Source organism: Dipodomys merriami, unplaced genomic scaffold (genome assembly GCF_024711535.1).
Source record: "Dipodomys merriami isolate MVZ:Mamm:240054 unplaced genomic scaffold, mDipMer1.0.p SCAF_11, whole genome shotgun sequence".
Lineage (NCBI taxonomy): Eukaryota > Metazoa > Chordata > Mammalia > Rodentia > Heteromyidae > Dipodomys > Dipodomys merriami.
This window is the reverse complement of record NW_027202382.1, coordinates 42,379,551-42,399,204: the sequence shown is the minus strand read 5'-3', so window position 1 is coordinate 42,399,204 and position 19,654 is coordinate 42,379,551. Positions and strand designations below refer to the sequence as shown.

At 45.3% G+C, this 19,654-nt stretch overlaps 1 protein-coding gene across 5 annotated transcripts in view; it reads right to left on the bottom strand.

Moving 5' to 3' along the window:
• The window catches only part of Garnl3 (GTPase activating Rap/RanGAP domain like 3), a 131,139-nt gene that overhangs the window by 27,518 nt on the left and 83,967 nt on the right, over nt 1-19,654 (bottom strand). For all 5 annotated transcript variants that reach the window (XM_070013977.1, XM_070013970.1, XM_070014007.1 and 2 more), the window contains 8 exons: nt 17,994-18,097; nt 17,644-17,752; nt 15,216-15,261; nt 13,907-14,013; nt 10,134-10,249; nt 8,425-8,529; nt 7,390-7,464; nt 3,827-3,938 (listed from right to left, as the gene is read on the bottom strand). In XM_070013977.1, coding sequence (XP_069870078.1) covers nt 3,827-3,938; nt 7,390-7,464; nt 8,425-8,529; nt 10,134-10,249; nt 13,907-14,013; nt 15,216-15,261; nt 17,644-17,752; nt 17,994-18,097 — 774 coding nt within the window. The remainder of the gene's footprint in view (nt 1-3,826; nt 3,939-7,389; nt 7,465-8,424; nt 8,530-10,133; nt 10,250-13,906; nt 14,014-15,215; nt 15,262-17,643; nt 17,753-17,993; nt 18,098-19,654) is intronic.

The window sequence follows — 19,654 nt, the reverse complement described above, 5'->3', positions numbered from 1 at the left end:
CATGTATTCTCCGTCTACTCTTTCTCAGATAGCTGAACTGGCAGAGGAAGTAAGGACAGGGCAAAGAGACCTGTGATTAATGATTGCTCCATTAATTTTTCCTTCCTGTAATCTCTGTAGGAAGAAGCAATCTTTTACAGACAGCTTTTCTAGTACTGTGAAACCAAAATGCATGGCAAAACCAAAATTGGTATTTAGTCTTCCTTCAAAGTAGGTTGTGCAGCAGTCATGAGAGCAAAGGATCTTGGTTTTTAATAATGACCTTGAAAGGAGCAGACTCTCCTGGGTAGGTCTAATAAAATTAAGCAAAGGCTAATGGGCTAGAGTGAAACTCAGCCTGGAGCAAATGGACATATTCACTCACCAAAACAATTCATAATACGATTAAGTGTAGACCAGAAGAAGGTAAACAAAGATATAAGAGAATTACGGCATAACAAAGAGTACAAAGAGAACTTTAAATGATATTTTCTTTCTTTGCAAAAACAAAGGATCACTGCATAGTCAGGACATGAAAAAATAATCTATGTAATTTATCTATACAGGTGGTGGGTGAATATAGCCACTAATGGACTTCCTCCAAATGTGGAAGAAAAGAATTTTTTGGAAAACCACAACAATCTCTGTATCAGACACCACCATTAAATTTTGGATTGATAAACATTAAAACTTCAGAAAGGACTTGGTAATCTCAGTTTAGATTCTTCTTAGTAAACTGAAGGCCCTGAGTTTCAATCCCAATACTTAGAACAAAAACCCTACTCAGATTTCTTTGTTTTTAGGAAGCTTTACAATAATTGAACCTTCTTTTAAATCCAAATTTTTCCCAGGTCTATAGTTTTGGAAATCTGCATTAAGACACAGACAAAAACACTGGTACAGCTTAGTGTGTGTGTGTGTGTGTGTGTGTGTGTGTGTGTGTGTGTGTGTGTGTGTGTGTGTGTGTGTGTGTGTGTGTGTGTGTGTGTGTGTGTGTGTGTGTGTGTGTGTGTGTGTGTGTGTGTGTGTGTGTGTGTGTGTGTGTGTGTTCTGCATTAAGACACAGACAAAAACACTGGTACAGCTTAGTGTGTGTGTGTGTGTGCGCGCGTGCATGCACATGCACTAGTACTGAGGCTTGAAATCAGGGAGGGCCTTTCCCTTGGCTTTTCCCAGCAAGGCTGGTACTCTATCACTCAAGTCACACTGCTAGTTCTAACTTTTTGTTGGTTAACTAGAGGTAAGCGTCACAGATTTGTCTCCCCAGGGCTGGCTCCAAATTGAGAGCCTCAGATCTCAGTTTTCTGAGTAGCTAAGATTATAGGCATGATTCCCCAACCCTGGCTATAGCTCCCCGTGTCTCCACCCCGCCTCCCCCAGAGCTGAGGACCTAACTCAGGGCCTTGCACTTGATAGGCTGAGCTAAATCCCCAACCCCTGTACCTGAGTTTTAATAAAATGCAGTTGGTTTGTGAAAGAGCACTGGGATAGGAAGCACATCTGAGCAGATGTGACCTTGTCAAGTCACTCGTTTGTTTAGGCCTTGATCTATGAAGCTAGGAGACCAGACTAAGCCTTTCAGAGATTTGTTTTGGTTTTTCTTTTCTTCTTCTTTTTTTTTTTTTTCTTTAGGCTCAAACCTATGTGCTTTTGGCAAAATCTAAGGATTTTGTTAAAGTAAATTCCCAGGAAGATAGCAAAGGTAACAGCTACCATTTAATAAGCTGCTACTATATGCCAAACACAGGTAACTGATTAATCCCTAGACTCCCTCTTCCTGGTTGTAATTGTCCCCGTATGCCTCATCATTTTTCATCACTGTAAGATTTTATCAGCCTCTTAAAATTCCTTCCACTTAGAGAGCCTTGAGGCTTTTTCTCTTTGGTGCTGAGGATCCAGTTCAGCACCTTCCACAAGTTTATCAAGCACTCTACCATTGAGCCCCAGCCCTAGCCCTGGACTTTCCTTAGACTATAGTGTTTCTCAAATGAAGGACTTAAATTCTCAATTGATGAATTTTAAATTATCTGCTTTCTGTTGAATTAGCCATAGATATGATTAGGTCATGGACACACAATTAAGACCCATACTGCTGGGTGCCAGTGGCTCACACCTATAACCCTATAGGAGGCTGAGGTCTGAAGATCATGGTTCAAAGTTGGCCAATTCAGATAAATCCTCGAGACTCTCACCTCCACTTATCCAACAAAAAGCTGAAGTAGAGGTGTGATTCAAATAGTACAGCATCAGCCACAAGAAATAAAGCTCAGTGAGACTTTGAGGCCTTGAGTTCCAGCCCCAGGACTAGCACACACAGAAAGACCCAGACCAAAAATAACAAAGTCAGAAAACAGCTCACTTGAAGTAGGGTCATCTCTCCTGCTGTAAGCAGAAGGTGCTGCACAGGGCGCAACACAGAGCTGGCATTTTGTAAATGTGCTATGGAGGGGTTTAGGGAGAAAAGACCATGCCAAAGGGGTGCCACTGAGTCACTCTCAGAGGTGGTGTTAGGATCCTCATGATACGTCTGTATGGTCATACCAGAGACTGGGCAGCCACCTCTGTGCAGTCTGTGAAGCCCTGTCCAAGTCCAGAAGATGACTTTTGCCAGGGTTTATTTAGCACCTTGCTCCTCTCACATTCATCAGGAGTCTGGAATAAACTAAAAGAACCTCCTGCTGGCCCTGTCTACACCCTGATCCATCTGAAGTTGTACATCTGCCACAGCATCCTGGCTGTGGGTGTATCATGCCTGGCCCAGGGTCATTCAGCTGTGTGACAGGGTACTGCCCCAGGGCAGGTTGGGCTAGCTGACTGTGGGAAAGTTTGCTTTTCTACTGGGCTGAAATCAGTCTCCCTGTCTAACTGTTCTGTTTCTATATTCATCAAAAATAGTTTACCTCACTCATATGGCTTGTTTTGGACACTCAGTACTTTCAGAACTAAATTTGTTGTTGTTGTTGTTCATAGTTTGAATTCAGGGTACTGCACCACTTGATCCATGGTCTCAACCTTTTAATTTATTTTTGATTTAGTTATTACTTGGATAGGACTTCATATTTTAGCCCAAGACTGGCCTTGCACTGTGATCCTTCTACCCACAGCCTCCTGCTAGTTGGGATTACATGTTTGAACCAACATGCCCAAATTATTTGTTGAGATACAGTCTTGCTAACTTTTTTTTTCCCTGGGCTGGCCTTGAACTTCATTCCTTCCCATCTCTGTTTCCTGAGTAGCTAGGATTCCAAGCATGAACCACCATGCCTGGCATTGAACTTTCAGAGACTGTTCCCAAGAATGACTCTAAATAATGTGTCCCCTTTTTTTTTTTTTGGGTCCGGTCGTGGGGCCTGAACTCTGGGCCTGGGCGCTGTCCCTGAGCCCTTCAGCTCAAGGCTAGCACTCTACCACTTGAGCCACAGCGCCACTTCCGGTTTTTTTCTTTTTGCTTATGTGGTGCTGAGGAATCGAACCCAGGGCCTCAGGCATGCAAGGCAAGCGCTCTACCACTGAGCCACCTTCCCAGCCCAATAATGTGTCCCCTTTTGATTTAAGATAAAATGTCAGGGCCATGAAAAGTATTGGCTGACAATGAGATTATAACATATCATTTAATATCCCCAGACTAATCAAAGATTAGGGGAAGGGGTGAGCCTAGGAAGTCATGTTCCAGCGTGCTTGGTTCAAAATATCCACCCTCTACTTGCCCTGAAAATGGAGCTCATTTGTAAAGCTATCAAACTGCCAGGTCCCTGTGGGCCACACATTGAGTTGGTTCTCAGTCACTCCCTGAGCAGTACCATGAGCCACACAAATAAAGACATTTGTAGAACAGCTACTCACTAACCATCCACTAGCAAGACGCCAGCATCAGTAGAAACCAGCAGGGCCTGGCCCCAGGGATCTGCACACACGGCTTCGTGAGGGAAACTGCTGCAGAAACACTGGGGTTCCCACGGCTGCGAGGCAACACAAGCATCGGACAATAAGTGCACCAGAAAAAAACACCCATGCCCACCAAACAGAAACAAACAGAACACCGATGCCTGAAACAGTAACACAGATGCTCGTGGGAGATACATGGGGTCTGGACTGAGTTACTTCACTTAAGGAGAGGAATTTTCCAAATACATGTGTGATAGGAAAGCAGCACGGTGCCCCTATTTCTGGCACCATGACCTGTTTCTCTTTGATCCCCAGTGAAATGCACTATGGCAGACAGAGACCGACAATGTTGCTAGACAAGCAAACACTGGCAATGTGTCCTAAGCGAGGCGTTTTCTTTAACATCTGGAAACTGGCCAATCAGTGCCTACTTTTTAGAAATTTGAGGTTAGTTCATCTTAAAAAGAAATCCCACAGTTACTGTAAATAAGTCAAGATTCCTGTGTTGCTGATTCAACAAAGTCATGAAACAATATGCACAGAAGAGATTGATGCCATCTTATTAGGAAAAGGCTTACTGGCCCACCTACTTTACAAAATCTTAAAGAAAAAAATAATGTGTGTAGGAAAACAGCAAGCACTACCAAGGAAACGACGACTCCCTCCACAGGCCATATTGCACCCTTTTCCTGGGGTTTTAGTATCATCACTTTTATTGCAGGCCTAGATTGCTCTTCCTGACAATGGTCTCTGGGCTGGGTGGGCACCTGAAGTCACTGGGTTGTCTACTAGGGTTTCAGAGACACCAGAACCATGGACATGTCCAGTGGTATCATTCACTTCCCTCCAGAGCTCCTAGCTCAGTCCTAGGCTTTGGTAGTCTTTGGAGATTTCTGGGGACAAGCTGGAGTCTTATGTCTTTACCTCTATTCTCAATCAGACACAGGTGGGTCATGTCCCACCTGCAGCTACACATAAATATACATGGGTGTGACTTTGAGGATGTAAGCATACATGGGTGTGTCTGGGAGGATGTGCTAGCAGCCTCTGAGTCACACAAAGGCTCTGAGGACTACCTTGCAGTTGCTAGAGCTGGGGTAAACATTGTGTGGATTATTGCTATGTTAGAAAAGCAGAGCATGTTCCCCTTTTAGAAAACCCACAGCCTTGGGAAGAGCATTAGACTTGCTAAGATGAGACCTGCACTATCTGGAAAAGATCACCTAAAGCATATGGAAATGTTTAATGAATTGAAAAAAGGCTACACAGGACAGGTTACTAATTGAAATGACATTTCCCCAGGATGAGTTCTGGCAACTCTGAGCTTGTGACTTGCAGCAAGAGGACATGAAGGAACAATGGCAATATAAAGGCAATACAGGAGACAGATATGGAAACCAGTGCTTCTGGGTGGCATTCAGACAGAACCACTGCATCTTCATAATGATGTGTTCTCTGGCCAACGAATATGCAGGACGGGCCCTTCACCCAAAAGGACAATCTACAGCAGGGGTGAGAAGTTTTGCTTTACCCAGGGCCATTTGGATATTTATAACATCATTATAAGCCACAGAAAACTGTTAATGTCAGCAGGTAGGCTGTGGTGGGTGGACGAGAAGCACATGTGTCTGTCCCACTCCTGCCCAAGAGACTCTCGTATTCAAAATGCCATCTGTTTTAGCCACTGGTATTTTAGTGTGTGCTGTGTGGGGTGTTCATGGTTCTCAGAGGTGCCAGTAACTACAAGAGCTGGGGATCTACTGAACATCGGGGCATGGAGCGTCAGGGATCACCTGAGATGTGGGCCCACATGCTCTGCTGATGATGTTGGGGTTTGTCCTAGGCCAGGCCCCTTCTGCCAGGTGAGAAGTTCGGTGCAGACTCTGGATGGGAACGTGGCCTCTGGGCCTGCCCACCCGAGTGCAGGGCTTTCTGGGGAATCTTCAGAGACCGCCAACACAGCTCATGAAATGATGGGTGCCTATGAGGTTGACAAAGCCCTATTCTCTCTCTCTCTGTGTGTGTGTGTGTGTGTGTGTGTGTGTGTGTGTGTGTGTGTGTGTGTGTGTGTGTGTGTGTGTGTGTGTGTGTGTGTGTGTGTGTGTGTGTGTGTGTGTGTGTGTGTGTGTGTGTGTGTGTGTGTGTGTGTGTGTGTGTGTGTGTGTGTGTGTTGAACTCAGTGCTGTTGCTTAGTTTTTTCACTCAATGCTGGCATTCTATCCTTAAGCCACCAACTCTAATTCCAGTTTTTTGGTGGCTAACTGGAGATAAGAGTCTCATGGACTTTTCTGCCTGGGGTGGCTTTGAACCACAATCCTCAGATCTCAGCCTCCTGAGGAGCTATGATTATAGGTGTTTGGCAAAGCCCTGTTCTTTGGAACAAGATGGTGCTAGGGAACAGCAGCACATTGGTCTGTGGCCTTGACAGTGTCAACTGACAACAGTCTGTGGGACCTCTGAGGAGGAGGTCTTCTCTAAGAGAGGCCTGTGGGGGCCTCTGACTCAACAATGGATGCTGCCCTTTGTTGTTTATTGGTGACCAAGTTAGAGTTTTATAGACTTTCCGTTTGAATGTATGCCAAAGAACTTTTCAAGAATTTTATTAACTCGTACTGTGATATGCTCAGGAACACTGCATCCCTACCATGAACATGAGCAGTCTTGAGAGAGGAGGCTTGGCCATTGGTCTAGTATGAGGCAGGTTATAGCATTTGGATCAACCATAGTTTGAGCTTATCTTTTCCTACTAGCAGTCTTCCAAATGTGTAGGCCCAAATCATCTTTACCTTTATCACTAAAGCAGATGCCTTTGTAGTTCTTTTGCTTTTCTAGTGGACCCTTCTCTAGTGAAGTGCTATGAATGACTTTGTTCCATTTAACTCACATATTTGGAATGAAATTAAACATGTAAGATGTTTTACTGCATCAGAGTGTGGGTATGCTAAGTTTGTGCTACGATTGATGACCCACCTAGCATTTTCCCCATGGAAAGTGGACATAAGAAGTGAATAAGACAAGAACTTTTTGGCTGGCTGAGTGGTTTCTCAACTATACTCCTCTGAACAGCCACCTCCATGGCTTCCAGAACTAGTCAGGAACACAATTTTTCAAGCCTCACACAGACTTAGTAGATCAGAAACTGGAGGTGACCTGAACCCGTACTTAGTGAAAAATCTTTGCCTCAGTGTAGGCCCAAGAATCACATTAATTTCTAAGGGATGAGCAGGACCCAGACCTCTTGTACCAGAGCACATATTTGGTCATAATATAACACATAGGCACAAAAAGCTTCAGGGACCATGTAGAACCAGCCTGGTAGCCTGGACCTGGCCTAGACCTCTGCTCTGTCCATTCAGGCAGAGGCAGGAGTGGAAACACAGGATACTCTATGCAGTCAGGCTTTCCTGAAGATGCTAGAGGCAATAAGTTCTTCTTTCTTCCACCCCCAAACCTTTTCCTAATAGTCCCAATAATCTCAGTGAGCATAAAGGACGTTCACAGGTCATCCTGAAAGACCCCGCTCACCTCCTTTTTACAGATCCCTGAAGCTGCCAAGCTTGATGGGGCGTCCCCTCTCACAATGGACTTCAGTTTGAGTGCCTTATGGAAAAGAGATCTCTTTTAAAGTTTGTTTTCAGGCAGTAGAAGAACATCAGGGTAAACAATTGCAATTTGAAAAAAAACTGGAAGAAACAGAAATCATCATTTCTGTGGACTCACCCTTGACAATCAGAAATGACTGGCCATCGTGGGGCCTTAAGAACTGGGTCCCAGTCCAAATCATCCCAGATACATTCTGTCATTAACTTCGATAACAGTACTGTGATGTCTAAGCATTAAAAAACATAGATTCCAAGGCCTTCCCTCAAACTCGATGGCTCTGAATCTCTGAAAGAAGCTAGCTATCTTTTTTTGGAAAACGGGATTTTTGTCTTCAAGTTTTTCTTGATCACAGGATCTTCCTTCACCCTGACTTACATAAGTGTTCTACTTCCAGGTCAAACCTTATCTGCAGCTGGCAGCCCTCCTCTTTTTCCGATATGATATGGGACCAGGCAGGAAGCTTAGAACTGAGAAAGGCTAGTGTCATATGGGAATGAGGCAAAGGGAGAGTGACTTCATCTAAGGCATGGGGTAAGAGAGTGAATATGATGATTGCTTCCAGGTAACAGGGTAGAAATCTGGGACTTTTGTGAGTGATATGTATGCTCTCAGGGAAAAGTCCAAGGTGTATCACCCAAGTTAACTCCCCTCTATCTGCCTAGGTGACAGGCAAATGGCCCATGACTTCTTGACAAGAGGGAGCCAAAGCTGGAACCTGAAGCATTTCCTTCCTAAAGAAACTATCCTACTGCTGAGAGTGCTGTGTTCTCACAGGCGCCTATAGGAAGCCACATCCACACAGCTGTCAGAACCCTCAGGTGGGGTCTCTGGGACAGTCTTCGGAGAAGTCACAGAGCTCCTACAGTGGCAAGAAGCCAGGCTCTGCACATGAGCCATCTAGTTTGGATGGACTCCTAACTACAAGTTTCGCAGAAGAGGTTTCAGAACAGAACCCACCTGCCCCACTCGTACAAACTCTGCTTGGCGGGCCTCCTCTTTCTTCCGTGCAGACTTGGGTGATTCAGGTAAGACATCACTAAAAGACCGTCTGTTAAGCATGTTCTGAAAAAGAAAAACAAGTTATGAATTCCAAAAATAATTATTGAGCTGTATCTTTTAAGCACAAACCTATTTGTCCAAATGGTCTAATTTCTACTCTTGCTACTCATTCACCCAGGGAGCATTTATTGAGCCCTTGCTATGTCCTAGGGCCATGCTAAATGCAGGGATAGAATCTACAGGTGCAGAGCCTGCACTGTATAATAGCTGAGAACACAGGCTTTGAGACCAGCCAAACCTGCAGCTACCTCATTTATTGACAGTGTTGCATGGCTCCAGGATGCCATTTCCAAAGAACAGTGCCCGTGGAAGGCAATCCACTGAATTCAATGGGAATAGTGACCCCTAAGAGCTGTGGGATTCTGTGGCCCTGTGGGCCACCTTGGGCAAGCTGGTTAACTGGGTATCTGTCTCCTAGCTGTGCTGTTTAGATTAAGCCGGGTAATGTATGCAAGGTGCTTGGCACAGCCTCCAACCCATGTCAGATAAGTGGGGCACTCACTCAGCAAGCACAGACCTGGCACTCACTTCTGTGATGAGCTTAGGAATGTGACAGCCACAGTATCTGTCCTCCTGGAGCACAGAGGCTGGCAAAGCTGACAGAATGAAGGACCTAAAGGACTAGTACATGGGGTCATTGCTAGGAAGGGGAAGTGTGGGGTGTGTTGGAGCTATGGGAGTGAGCACTCATCCTGCTGCCGTCTCTTCACCCTTCCCTGACCTTAGGGAAGGAAAGGAGTGGACAGATTATCTACGAAGCCTTGCTTTATCAGGCCTGGTGCTAGCCTGGCTCACTCTCTGAGGGTTGTTAAGGTGCATCGAGCAGACAGAAATCAAAGAGTGCTGTAAATGCATGGCATCATGTGCTAAAGGGAAGGAAGGAGCCAAGAAGCTCTAGCTCCTCCCTGGGGCATACATCAGCAGCAGCAATTAATTATTTTTACTGGAGTTTATGAAGAAGTGGTTAGATTCTAAGGGAGTCCCCCCATTTTGTTCTGTACTTCCTTGTTAAGTAGGAAATGTTTGTGACAAAACGTGATTTTATTCTGTGTTAATGAGTCACTGATCCTAGTGAGCTCACGCTGAGTCCAGGAGCCTCCAAAGAACATAGGTGCCCAGAGGTGCCAGGAAGGGGCAGGGTCTCATCAGAGTGGACATACTTTGGGCCTAGCAAGTGTCTAGCACAAAGTGGGCTTCCAACAAATGGAAATGCTTATTTCAGAACCTGATTATGGGGCTAGCAAGAAATTACCAGCAAATGTAAGAAAGCATCTCTCTTTAAACAGTCCCTATTGTTGTCTCTCCATCAGCTCCATGGCCCAGGTAACACTGAGCAATTCTACTGAAGGCAGCACCCCCTCCATCCCAAAGTACTCTTCAGTGCTCTGGAGCACTGACTCTCAGGCCCCAACCTGTGCCTCGATTTCCATAGGCCTCAAGTTGATAAAAAAATCATGTCCTTGTAGTTGACACTCAACAGGTGGCTTTCTTTAGGTAGCAGGGGAGTCTGGACAGTGACTTGTATGCTTTACCCAGGGCCTCAATGCTAGGACTGTGCTACCCGCTCAGGTCCCAAGGGAGGAAAAGAAGGCCATGGGCCCAAGTACCTTGTGCAAATCTGGCATCAAATCCTGGTATAAAGAACGAATCAACATGTCCAGAGTACGCCGGCGTTTCTGGGCAAAGGTTGGGGTTTCCAAAGTGGCTTTTTCACCATTAATTACTAAAACAAATCAAATGAAAAAGGGAATTACAGGCATTAGTAGCTATTGAAGAATGTTCTCAAGAAAATGCATGATCCATACCACCCACTTCTGCTGTCATGGTGTGTGTGTGGAAGGTTTGGTCCCAGCAGTTAGATCCAATCATTGAGGGGTGATTGAGTTAGGTTATTTTTCATTAGTGTGACAAAATACCATGAAGACTCTGACTTCATCAAGGGATCCAGTGATGGATTCAGAATTCCATGGCATTCATGGGAGGCAGCAGAACTGTTAGAAACTGGGGCCTAGCTGGAGAAAGATGGTTATTGGCAGTCATCCCTTGGCCTCTTCCTCCCTCCCTCCCTCCTTTCCTCCCCTTACTTCCCTCCCTCCCTCCCTTCCTTCCTTCCCCAATCTGGGGCTTGAACTCTGGGCCTAGGCATTGTCACTGAGCTCCTTTATGATCAAGGCTAGCAGTCTAATACTTGAGCCACAGTGCCACTTCTGGCTTTTTCTTTGATTAACTGGAGATAAGACTCATACAGTATTTCCTGCTTGGCAGGCTTTGAACCGTGATCCTCAGATCTCAGCCACCTGAGTAGCTAGGATTACAGGCGTGAGCCACTAGTGCCCAGCTGTTCTTGTTCTGTCCCCTTCTTGTTCTCTCTGCTTCCTAGCTGTTATGAGGTGAGCAGATTCGATTTCCTCTGTCTTGATCTGCTGCCATGATATTCCAAGTAACTGGGAACTGAAACCTTTGTAATTGTGCTCTGTTGTTTTTCTCAGGTATTTGTCACACTGATGAAAAATAACCTAACTTTGTAGGTATTGCTATTGGTCTGTCCTTCCCATCATGGAAGAATGCTTACAAACTTTCTAAATTTCTATGTGCAGATCCATATACACTGTAGGTATGTTGTTTATCTTTCCTTTGTTGCATGGAAAGCTTCCTAAGCAGAGGGTCCATCTAATTTTACCTAAAGACCTGTTTAGCCATGTGTCTAACTACTGCCTGACCCATCCATCCAGTGATCCAACCCATCAGACCAACCCATCAGGCTGCCATTTTGTTAGGAAAAAAACAACAACAATTGTCTTAGCAGACTATTGGGAGTCTTAACCTAATGGGCGTTTCTTCTGGAAGAAGGTAGGGTTTACTGGATTATAGACATTAAGCCAATAAAGTGGAATGCACTGTTACTTACACACTAGCGCACAGAACAGCAAGAGTGTGGTAAAGGAGTCTGAAGCCAAGACAGTAATGAGTATGGATACCAGTTTTGCTGCTAGGTATATATTCTTAAGCAGTTTTTTAGTTTCTTGGAACTTCAGTGTCTAACTCATAAAATGGGTATAATCCTATTCCCTTATGGAGTTATCAAATAAATGAATATATACATATACATAAAATTTCATATTGCAGTGTTAGACACATGGAACTGAATAAACATTAACTACCAGTATTCTTATACAGAAGGCTAAAGGAAGGTCAGAGCTTGTAAAGTGAAAAAAATGGAACTACTTGGGAGCAGAAATTCCCTAGACAGGTTGTATTCTGAGAACAAGTTGTCTTGGGTTTAGCAAGACATCGCTCAAGGAATTTTGACTATTGTATCTAATTAATTTTGTGACCTGGGATTTTGTTTTTCTCCTTAGTACCTTAAAACATTCATTTAAAATGATGTGTTTGGGTGGAAAAAGGGAAAAGGCCAAGAGTTTTGTTGAAATGCCATTTCCTATTTTATCTTGGCATTTTCTCCTGGCCTAATTCCACGAAGCCTTCTGCTACACTTACTCTGGGCCTCCTGGGCCCAGGCTTTACTATTTTGTTGAGGACTCTCGCTCTCCTGGCCCCTGGCCACTCTCCATCACTGCCTCGGGCCTTCTCCATCAGCTGTGGGGCCCTCTGCCACCTCTTTCTGCCTAGCCACCTTTCAGATCTTCAGTGTCAGAGCCACAGAATCCCTTGTCTCACTTCACCCCACATCTCTGAGGATGCTCTTGAGCCACTCTGTTTGTTGACAGACTTCACACACAAGTGGAGTCTGCAGTGGCGCTGAGTGATCCTCTAGTTCAGGATTAAGGTATTACAGGCTCTTGGGGCCCTTGTCCTGGACCCAACTTCCCAGATGCTCTCAGCCTCTAGCTGCTACACCTGCTCCTTGTTACTAACTCTCTATTTCCAGCTTTCTAACCTGATCCTTGGGGCTTCAGCCACACAAACACTGCAGTTTTAAAGCAGTTTCACAGTTTTCCAGTGTCTGGTTTGTTTTGAAGATTCACAGTCTTGGGCAGGCTACTGAAAGATGCCATCTGGCAGGTGAAGGGGGTATGCTCTCCAGCCTGACATGGCTCCCAGGCTTCCTTGCTGCCCCTGCATGGCCCACAACACTCATTTCCTCACCTGCCTGGCCAGGTCTTTGACCGGAATCCTAGTTCCAGACTCTGAAATAACAGGCACAGACACTGGGAAGGAAGAGGCAAGCTTATCATCTTCTGCAAGTTGATGTGGTATCTGCTGCTCCTAATATGTGGCCGAGGGGCACTGTCCTCAGACCTCTTGTAGGTGACGGCATGGGAGATAATAACGCTGGGGCCTCTGCTGCGTGGAGGGACACAGCCAGGCACCCTTGAGCCTGCATTTGCAGGTTGGGAGGTGTGTGGAGATCTCTGCAGGGGGTGTGGGTTGTGTGGGAAGAGCAATTCTGAGGCCAGGATGTGTTTGGTGAATCAGGGTAAATGGCACTCATCCCTTCCAGTCTCATTGGTCTGGGGAGACAGACACAGAAACCTTGTGTGACTGCTGAGGGGCTAGGGAACAGATATGTGTGTCCCTTGCCCTGGCCTCTGCTGTTATTTTTGGCCTATTCTGTAGGATTAAAAAAACTGGAAGCTAAGAGCAGGTGTCATAAAGTACTCTGAAGCTTCAGACTCAATGGACACCAAGATGGATTCGGAGGAGAGGCCAGGAGCTTTTCCAAATGTTCAGAAATGGCATAGCAACAGTGACAGAATTAGGCAAAGGCTGTGTGCACAGGTGGAGGGGACAGGAGGCCACCAGCGGAAGCAGCTGCAGTGCCTGGCAGAAGGCTGGAGCTGGCCTCTTCACAGAGTGCACAGACCGGATGGCACTGCCAGGGCCTGGGGGCTGGCAGGCTGCATGGAGTGCTACAGTCCTGTAACTTGGTTCTGATAAGCAATGAGACAATCTCCCCCTTCCAGACAGAACCACCAAGAAATGCTCTGGGGAGAGGTTTAGAAGAATGGGGCTCAGAATAACTCCTCTATCCTTGTGCTACCTCATAATCACCCAATTCCCCACCTCTACCCCAGTCTGTGATAGGCACTTATCAGCAGAGAGTTATCAGAAGAGGCTCAGAATGGCACCCTGGGAAACTGGGGTCCAAAGGCCAGTTTGTGTGTGAGGACAAACTGGGAGGCTCTGGGACACAACAGTACGGGTAGATGATGACCCGTGAGACAGCTACACAACGCCACCAGCAAACTAAATATTGTGTTGTACAACTACTTAAAGATAATAATAATAATGATAAATAAAAGTTTTACTCAAAATACATGTTGTATACAGTCGTTTCAGAACATGGACTGTTTAAACAATGATTTCCTACACAGCATCATGGGGCAAACTGTACAGATATTTCAAAATGGCACCTTACATTTCACTAGCAAAAAGTCCCTGAATTCCTGGTGGTCTGTAAACACCGGTGGGGATGGCAAGGGTGGGCCAAACAGCGGCACACTTTCTTCTGAAAATATTTTCAACCTGTGTAGAGAACATCCAGAATTAGCTGGTGGTTCTTTTTTTTCTCTCTCTTATTTATTTATTTATTTTGCTGGTACTGGATCTTGAACTCAGGGCCTGAGCACTGTCCTTGAGCTTCTATGTGCTCAAGACTAGCACTCTACCACTTGAGCCACTTCCAGCTTTTTCTGTTTACATGGTACTGAGGAATCGAACCCAGGGCTTCATGCATGCTAGACAAGCACTCTACCAATAAGCTACATTCCTAGGCCTCAGCTGGTTTTTCTCAGATATCACCAACATTGGTGATATCTTCCTGTAATGTGCCTGGTGCTGTGTGTGATACATGAGGAACCCTTATTCCCTAGGAGAAGCCTGGGCTTCTCCTAGCTTAACGTGCTTTCAGGGAAGAGGCCATGTCTTCCTGAGTCCTCTACCTGCCAGGTTGTAGCCAGGATCAGGTCCCTGAGAACACCAGCAATAGTACCATAGCACACAGTGCATACAGTATTTTTGGGATTTTAAGATGCAGCACTGACTCTGGTCCTTACCAGGCCTGCCAGGAGGGCAATACCTCCATTCCCCATGAGGACAGAGGCTCTGAGGGGATAAATACCTTCCACAGAGCCTCAGAGTCACTGGGGAGAAGTAATGCTCCTTTCACCTCATAATACCTTTGGGAAGGCTTTGCATTTTTATTATTATTGTTTTATTTTTGTGCCAGTCCTGGGGCTTGAACTCAGGGCATGGGTGCTGTCTTTCAGCTTTTTCACTCAAAGTCAGCACTCACCACAAGAGCCAAATCTCCATGTCTGGCTTTTGGGTGGTTAATTGGAGATAAGAGGCTTAAGGACTTTCTTGCCCTGATTGGCTTTGAGCTGAGACTCCAGGATCTCAGCCTTCCCAGCAGCTAGGATTACAGGTGTGAGCTATCAGTGCCTGGCTCAAGACTAACTTTTGAGAACACAAGGATCAATGCTGAGGCAGTAGCCTAGGGAAGAGGCTACTTAGGCCAAGGTCAAGGGACCCTGACCCCTGGGTTCACCGCACAGGACAACACTAAATGGAATAAGTTTTCTTCTTGAAAAGAGATGACCTTGAAGAAAGTTCTGTAAGATGAGGGCAATCACATTAGATCCATTCAGAAAAAAGTATGTCAGCAAGGTAATATAATCAATGCCAAATCAACAAGTAAAACAGGATAATTAAATGGGTTTACTTACCTATAATTATCATTTTGCTGGTCATACCTCACTAAGGCAAAAATATCTTAAGGACAGTCAAGGAAATTAGTCAACAACAATTTATAGCTTCTGTTTTGAAAATTCTTTGTGCAGAATCCTTCTTTGTTGATGATTTTTTTTTTTTTTTTTGTCGGTTGTGAGGCCTGAACTCTGGGCCTGGGCGCTGTCCCTCAGCTCTTCAGCTGTAGACTAGCACTCTACCACTTGAGCCTCAACCCCACTTCCAGCTTTTTCTGCTTATGTGGTGCTGAGGAATCGAACCCAGGGCCTCATGCATGCAAGGCAAGCACTCTACCACTAAGCCACCTTCCCAGCCCTTTGTTGATGATTTTTTTAAGACAAGGTACCATTATGTGGCTCAGGCTGGCTCTGAACTTATCTTTCTGCCTTGGCATCCTTAATGTTGGTATTACAGAATCTTTTTGTTGTTGTTGATAGGTACTGGGGTTTGAACTTAGGGCCTATGCTTGTGCTCATGCCCCCTACCACTAGAGCTACATCTCTATCCCCAGAATTATTCTTGGACCAGCTCTTTTGTGAGTGGAGCATCTATCACTTTGGTTGAGACAGAACTCCAACTTCTTTACAAACCTCCAAAGCTTCAGAAAAAGAAAAATAAATGAAGATATTAAACAGCTAAGCAGCCAATACAGCAAAAAGAGCAATTCCTTTGATTGTAGATACAAACAAAATCCCAACATAAAATTAGTCATATATTTCATCTCACACATTTAGGGAGGGAAAGCAACTGGAATGTTTTTGTTGCATACCTTCCTGTTCTCTCCTTCTGGCTCTGGTAGACCAAACACAGCAGAAAAAAGAAACCAAAACAACAAGCCAATGCGGCTGGTGGCAGCTTCTAAGCAGTCTCCTAACTTGGGCTGGAGCTTACAAGTCCAGAACAGTATAACTACCAGGGGTGGGGCTCAGTGGCAGAGGATTTGCCCAGCACGTGGAGGCCCTGGAATCTATCCCAACACTGCTCCCAATCAAAAAAAAATCAGTGAGCCAGTGAAATATCAATAAAGCTCTTTAAAAATACTCCAGTTCTTCTTCCCCCCATCTCCCATTCTTAGCCTGGACTCAGGGAAACAAATCTCCATGAATTATGTGCTTGTCCTCTTCTACAAACAAAGGTGCCAAACCCCCAAGCTAAAACTTCTCATAGGGAAATGATAAAAATCACTTTATTTACAAAGTCACCTCACATCCCCTCCTATACTGTACTCGGGGAAATCCATTATGCAAATAAAACTACCATGAGACTGAGGAAATGTTAGACATAAAGCCTAGGGAATATGGCAAGGTATTACTTAGGGATGAGAGCAGAGGAAAATCATATGCATCTTCACTGTAACTATAATTTCCTTATCCTCCCTGAAGAAAAAGGAAATTTGGCAATTTCAACTTTTTTTGTGCCAGTCCTGGGGCTTGAGCTCAGGGCCTAGCATTGTCCCTGAGCTTTTTGTGCTCAAGGCTGACTCTCTACCACTTGAGTCACAGATCCACTTCTAGCTTTTTTGGGTAGTTTTAAAGAAATAATCTCATGGCTTTCCTGCCAGGACTGGCTTTAAACCATGATCCTCAGATCTCAGCCTCCTGAGTAGCTAGGATAGTTGAACTTTTTTTTTTTTTTTTTTTTGGGTCCGGTCGTGAGGCCTGAACTCTGGGCCTGAGTGCTGTCCCTCAGCTCTTCAGCTCAAGGCTAGCGCTCTAGCGCTTGAGCCACAGTGTCACTTCCGGCTTTTTTCTTTATGTGGTGCTGAGGAATCGAACCCAGGGCCTCATGCATGTAAGGCAAGTGCTCTACCACTGAGCCACCTTCCCAGCCCCAGTTGAACATTTTTATACAAAAGAAAAAACAAATTGTTTAAATAGGGATACAGGTGGACCCATTGCAACAATGAGATGTACAAGATGTTATGTCAAAAATGAACTTTACAACTTTGGTGCGAGGGGGTGGGGAGTGGGGGAAGGGGGATGGGGGGAGGGAGATGGGAAGGGATGGTAAGGGGAAACAAAGGAGAAGACAACAATGCTTGATAAGAAATGCACTCATTGCCTTGCCCATGTACTTGTAACCTCTCTGTACGGTATTTTCATAATAATAATAATAAAAAAGATACTACTCAACAAAAAAAAGAAAGAAAAATTTCTCAGTGGACTCATTAGCTTTCATTCTTCTATTTCATCAATAAATAGCAAGAAGTTTTTTCATTTTACATATTGAGGAAAGGGAAGATGTTTCAGAAGCCAAGGATTCTGAGAATGAATCCATGCCCTACTCCGGTGGAAGGAGAGAAGAAGGAAAATAGTGGGTCTCAGTGTCTAACAATGCAAACGTGTGAATGGTCATCCTAAATCCAGCAAGTTTGCTAAATGAAGCACTTCTGAAGACCCAGGATACGTGTAAAATGGGAGCGGATCATGGAAGGCTTAAAGGCGGGAGAAGATTCCTCTCCTTCCTGGAACACGATGGTGACAATATCGTTTCCGATGTGGCGCTTCCTTTCCACCTGTGGTTCGCATAAATAATATCACTGACAAAGGCAATCTGACATGGTAAGTCACAGTTAAAGAGCAAAACACAGGGCAATAAATCGCTGGGCCATCAAAGAGCTCCAGCCTCCTTTCCTGACTTCCACGTTTCCCCAGCCAGCCTCAGTCAGGTCAGGCCTGCATCTCCTCTCCTCACCAGCCTCCTTACCTCTGTTCCATCCACACTAGACCATCCCCTGTGTTCACACTCACACGCACCTGCTGTTTGTTCTCTTTGGAATATGGCAACATGGTAGAAACGTGAAACATGATCTCGTGCCCTTGGTATACAGTATAAACCGAATTTACTCCTGTGGTGTCATCTGAAAAATACAAGTATACATTTAGTAGATGTGGAAGTCTGAATCCATATGGAAACTGTTCTCATTTGTGGGTGCAGGCATACGGCGTCTAGAACACTCTTCAAGATGATTCTGGATTATCCACCTGAGTGGAAACAACAGTGGATCATGTATGTGTCAAGTCTCCACTTGATGCTAGGCTCTTACCCATGAGGAAAGATCTCCCTCCGTGCCTCGCTTACTGGCTGATGCATGCCTAGCTAGAAATAGAGGAAGTCAAGGGAAGTCTGGGCTAAAAGGCAGAGTGTGTTATATTTCCTTGCCTTTCAGGTACTGTGGCCAGTATTGTGTTATCTTGAGATTCCCACAAGATAATACAGTTATGATGTCCATAAAGGGAAGTGAGACTTCTGGCAGAACTGCAGTGATTAAAGTAAGGTCTGGGGGTACCTGTGTTACCCCATTCACCACCAGAGTTTAACAGTTTGTGTGTATATATATGTGTGTGTGTATGTATGTAATTTTAACTTCTTAAAAGCTAGTTACTTTTCACAAGTCACCTTTTGCTGAGCCTCAGTTGGAAGTGGAAATAAAACTAGTATCAGAATCACGGGAATACTGGGAAGACTCAGTAAAGCAATGCCTGCCAAGTGCTTAGCGGACGGCCTCATGTACAGGGGCTTAATGGATGGTGGACAGGATGGTAAGGGGCAGAGAGTCAGCCATGGAAGACAGCTGGCAGGCACCTGAGAATTCACTTCACCATTGCACGGAGAGCTTGTCCAAGGGAAGCTGGGAAAAACCCTCCTCACCAGCCTCTCCATCCCTTCCCACCTCCCTCCATCAGTTCTTCCCACCTCCTCCATCCCTTCCCACCTCCTCCATCCCTTCTTACCTCCCCTCCATCTCCACCCAACCTCTCCAACCCGGTCTCTGGAAGTTGTGGTACTTCTGACACAAGTCTCACCCTCACACACTGCTTCCATACTGAGAATCTGTGAGGTGAAGCCAGCATGGGCTGGTGAAGAGATGGGCTCCAAGAGTCTGAGTGTGCCTGGATTTCAGGCTTGTCACACTGAGGCTAAAGGAGTCTCTCACTACCTGCCTGACTTTCCTCAAGGCCAGACTGAAGATCAAACAAAATAACCAAAGAAGAAGCACTGAGAAATGTTAGAAATGCTACACAGATATAACTCGGCCTAAGAGATTCCAAGCTTCCACTTAGTCTTATCTACTTTCCCCTAAGATTCCATCTCTCAGATGCTTTCTCTCTGAATTCCCAGTCTCACAGCTGGTGCCACCTCCTGCCAGCACTCTAAACCAGAAACCTAGGGACCAGTGCGAGCCCTTCTTCCATTTCCTCCCATTGAGATCAGCTTGAGTGCTTGGACCTCTGCCCTGGAAGGGCTTTGGAATCCAGGCACTTGTCACCCTCCATTTGCCACCTCTTGCTTGGCCCAAGGCAACTCTTCTCCACCAGCTCCTCTTCCTGCTCCTTCCACATCATTCTCTATGCAGGTTCTTCCCAAAGGTGTACCTGATCTCACTGTTCTGCTTCACAACATCCAAGGGGACCTT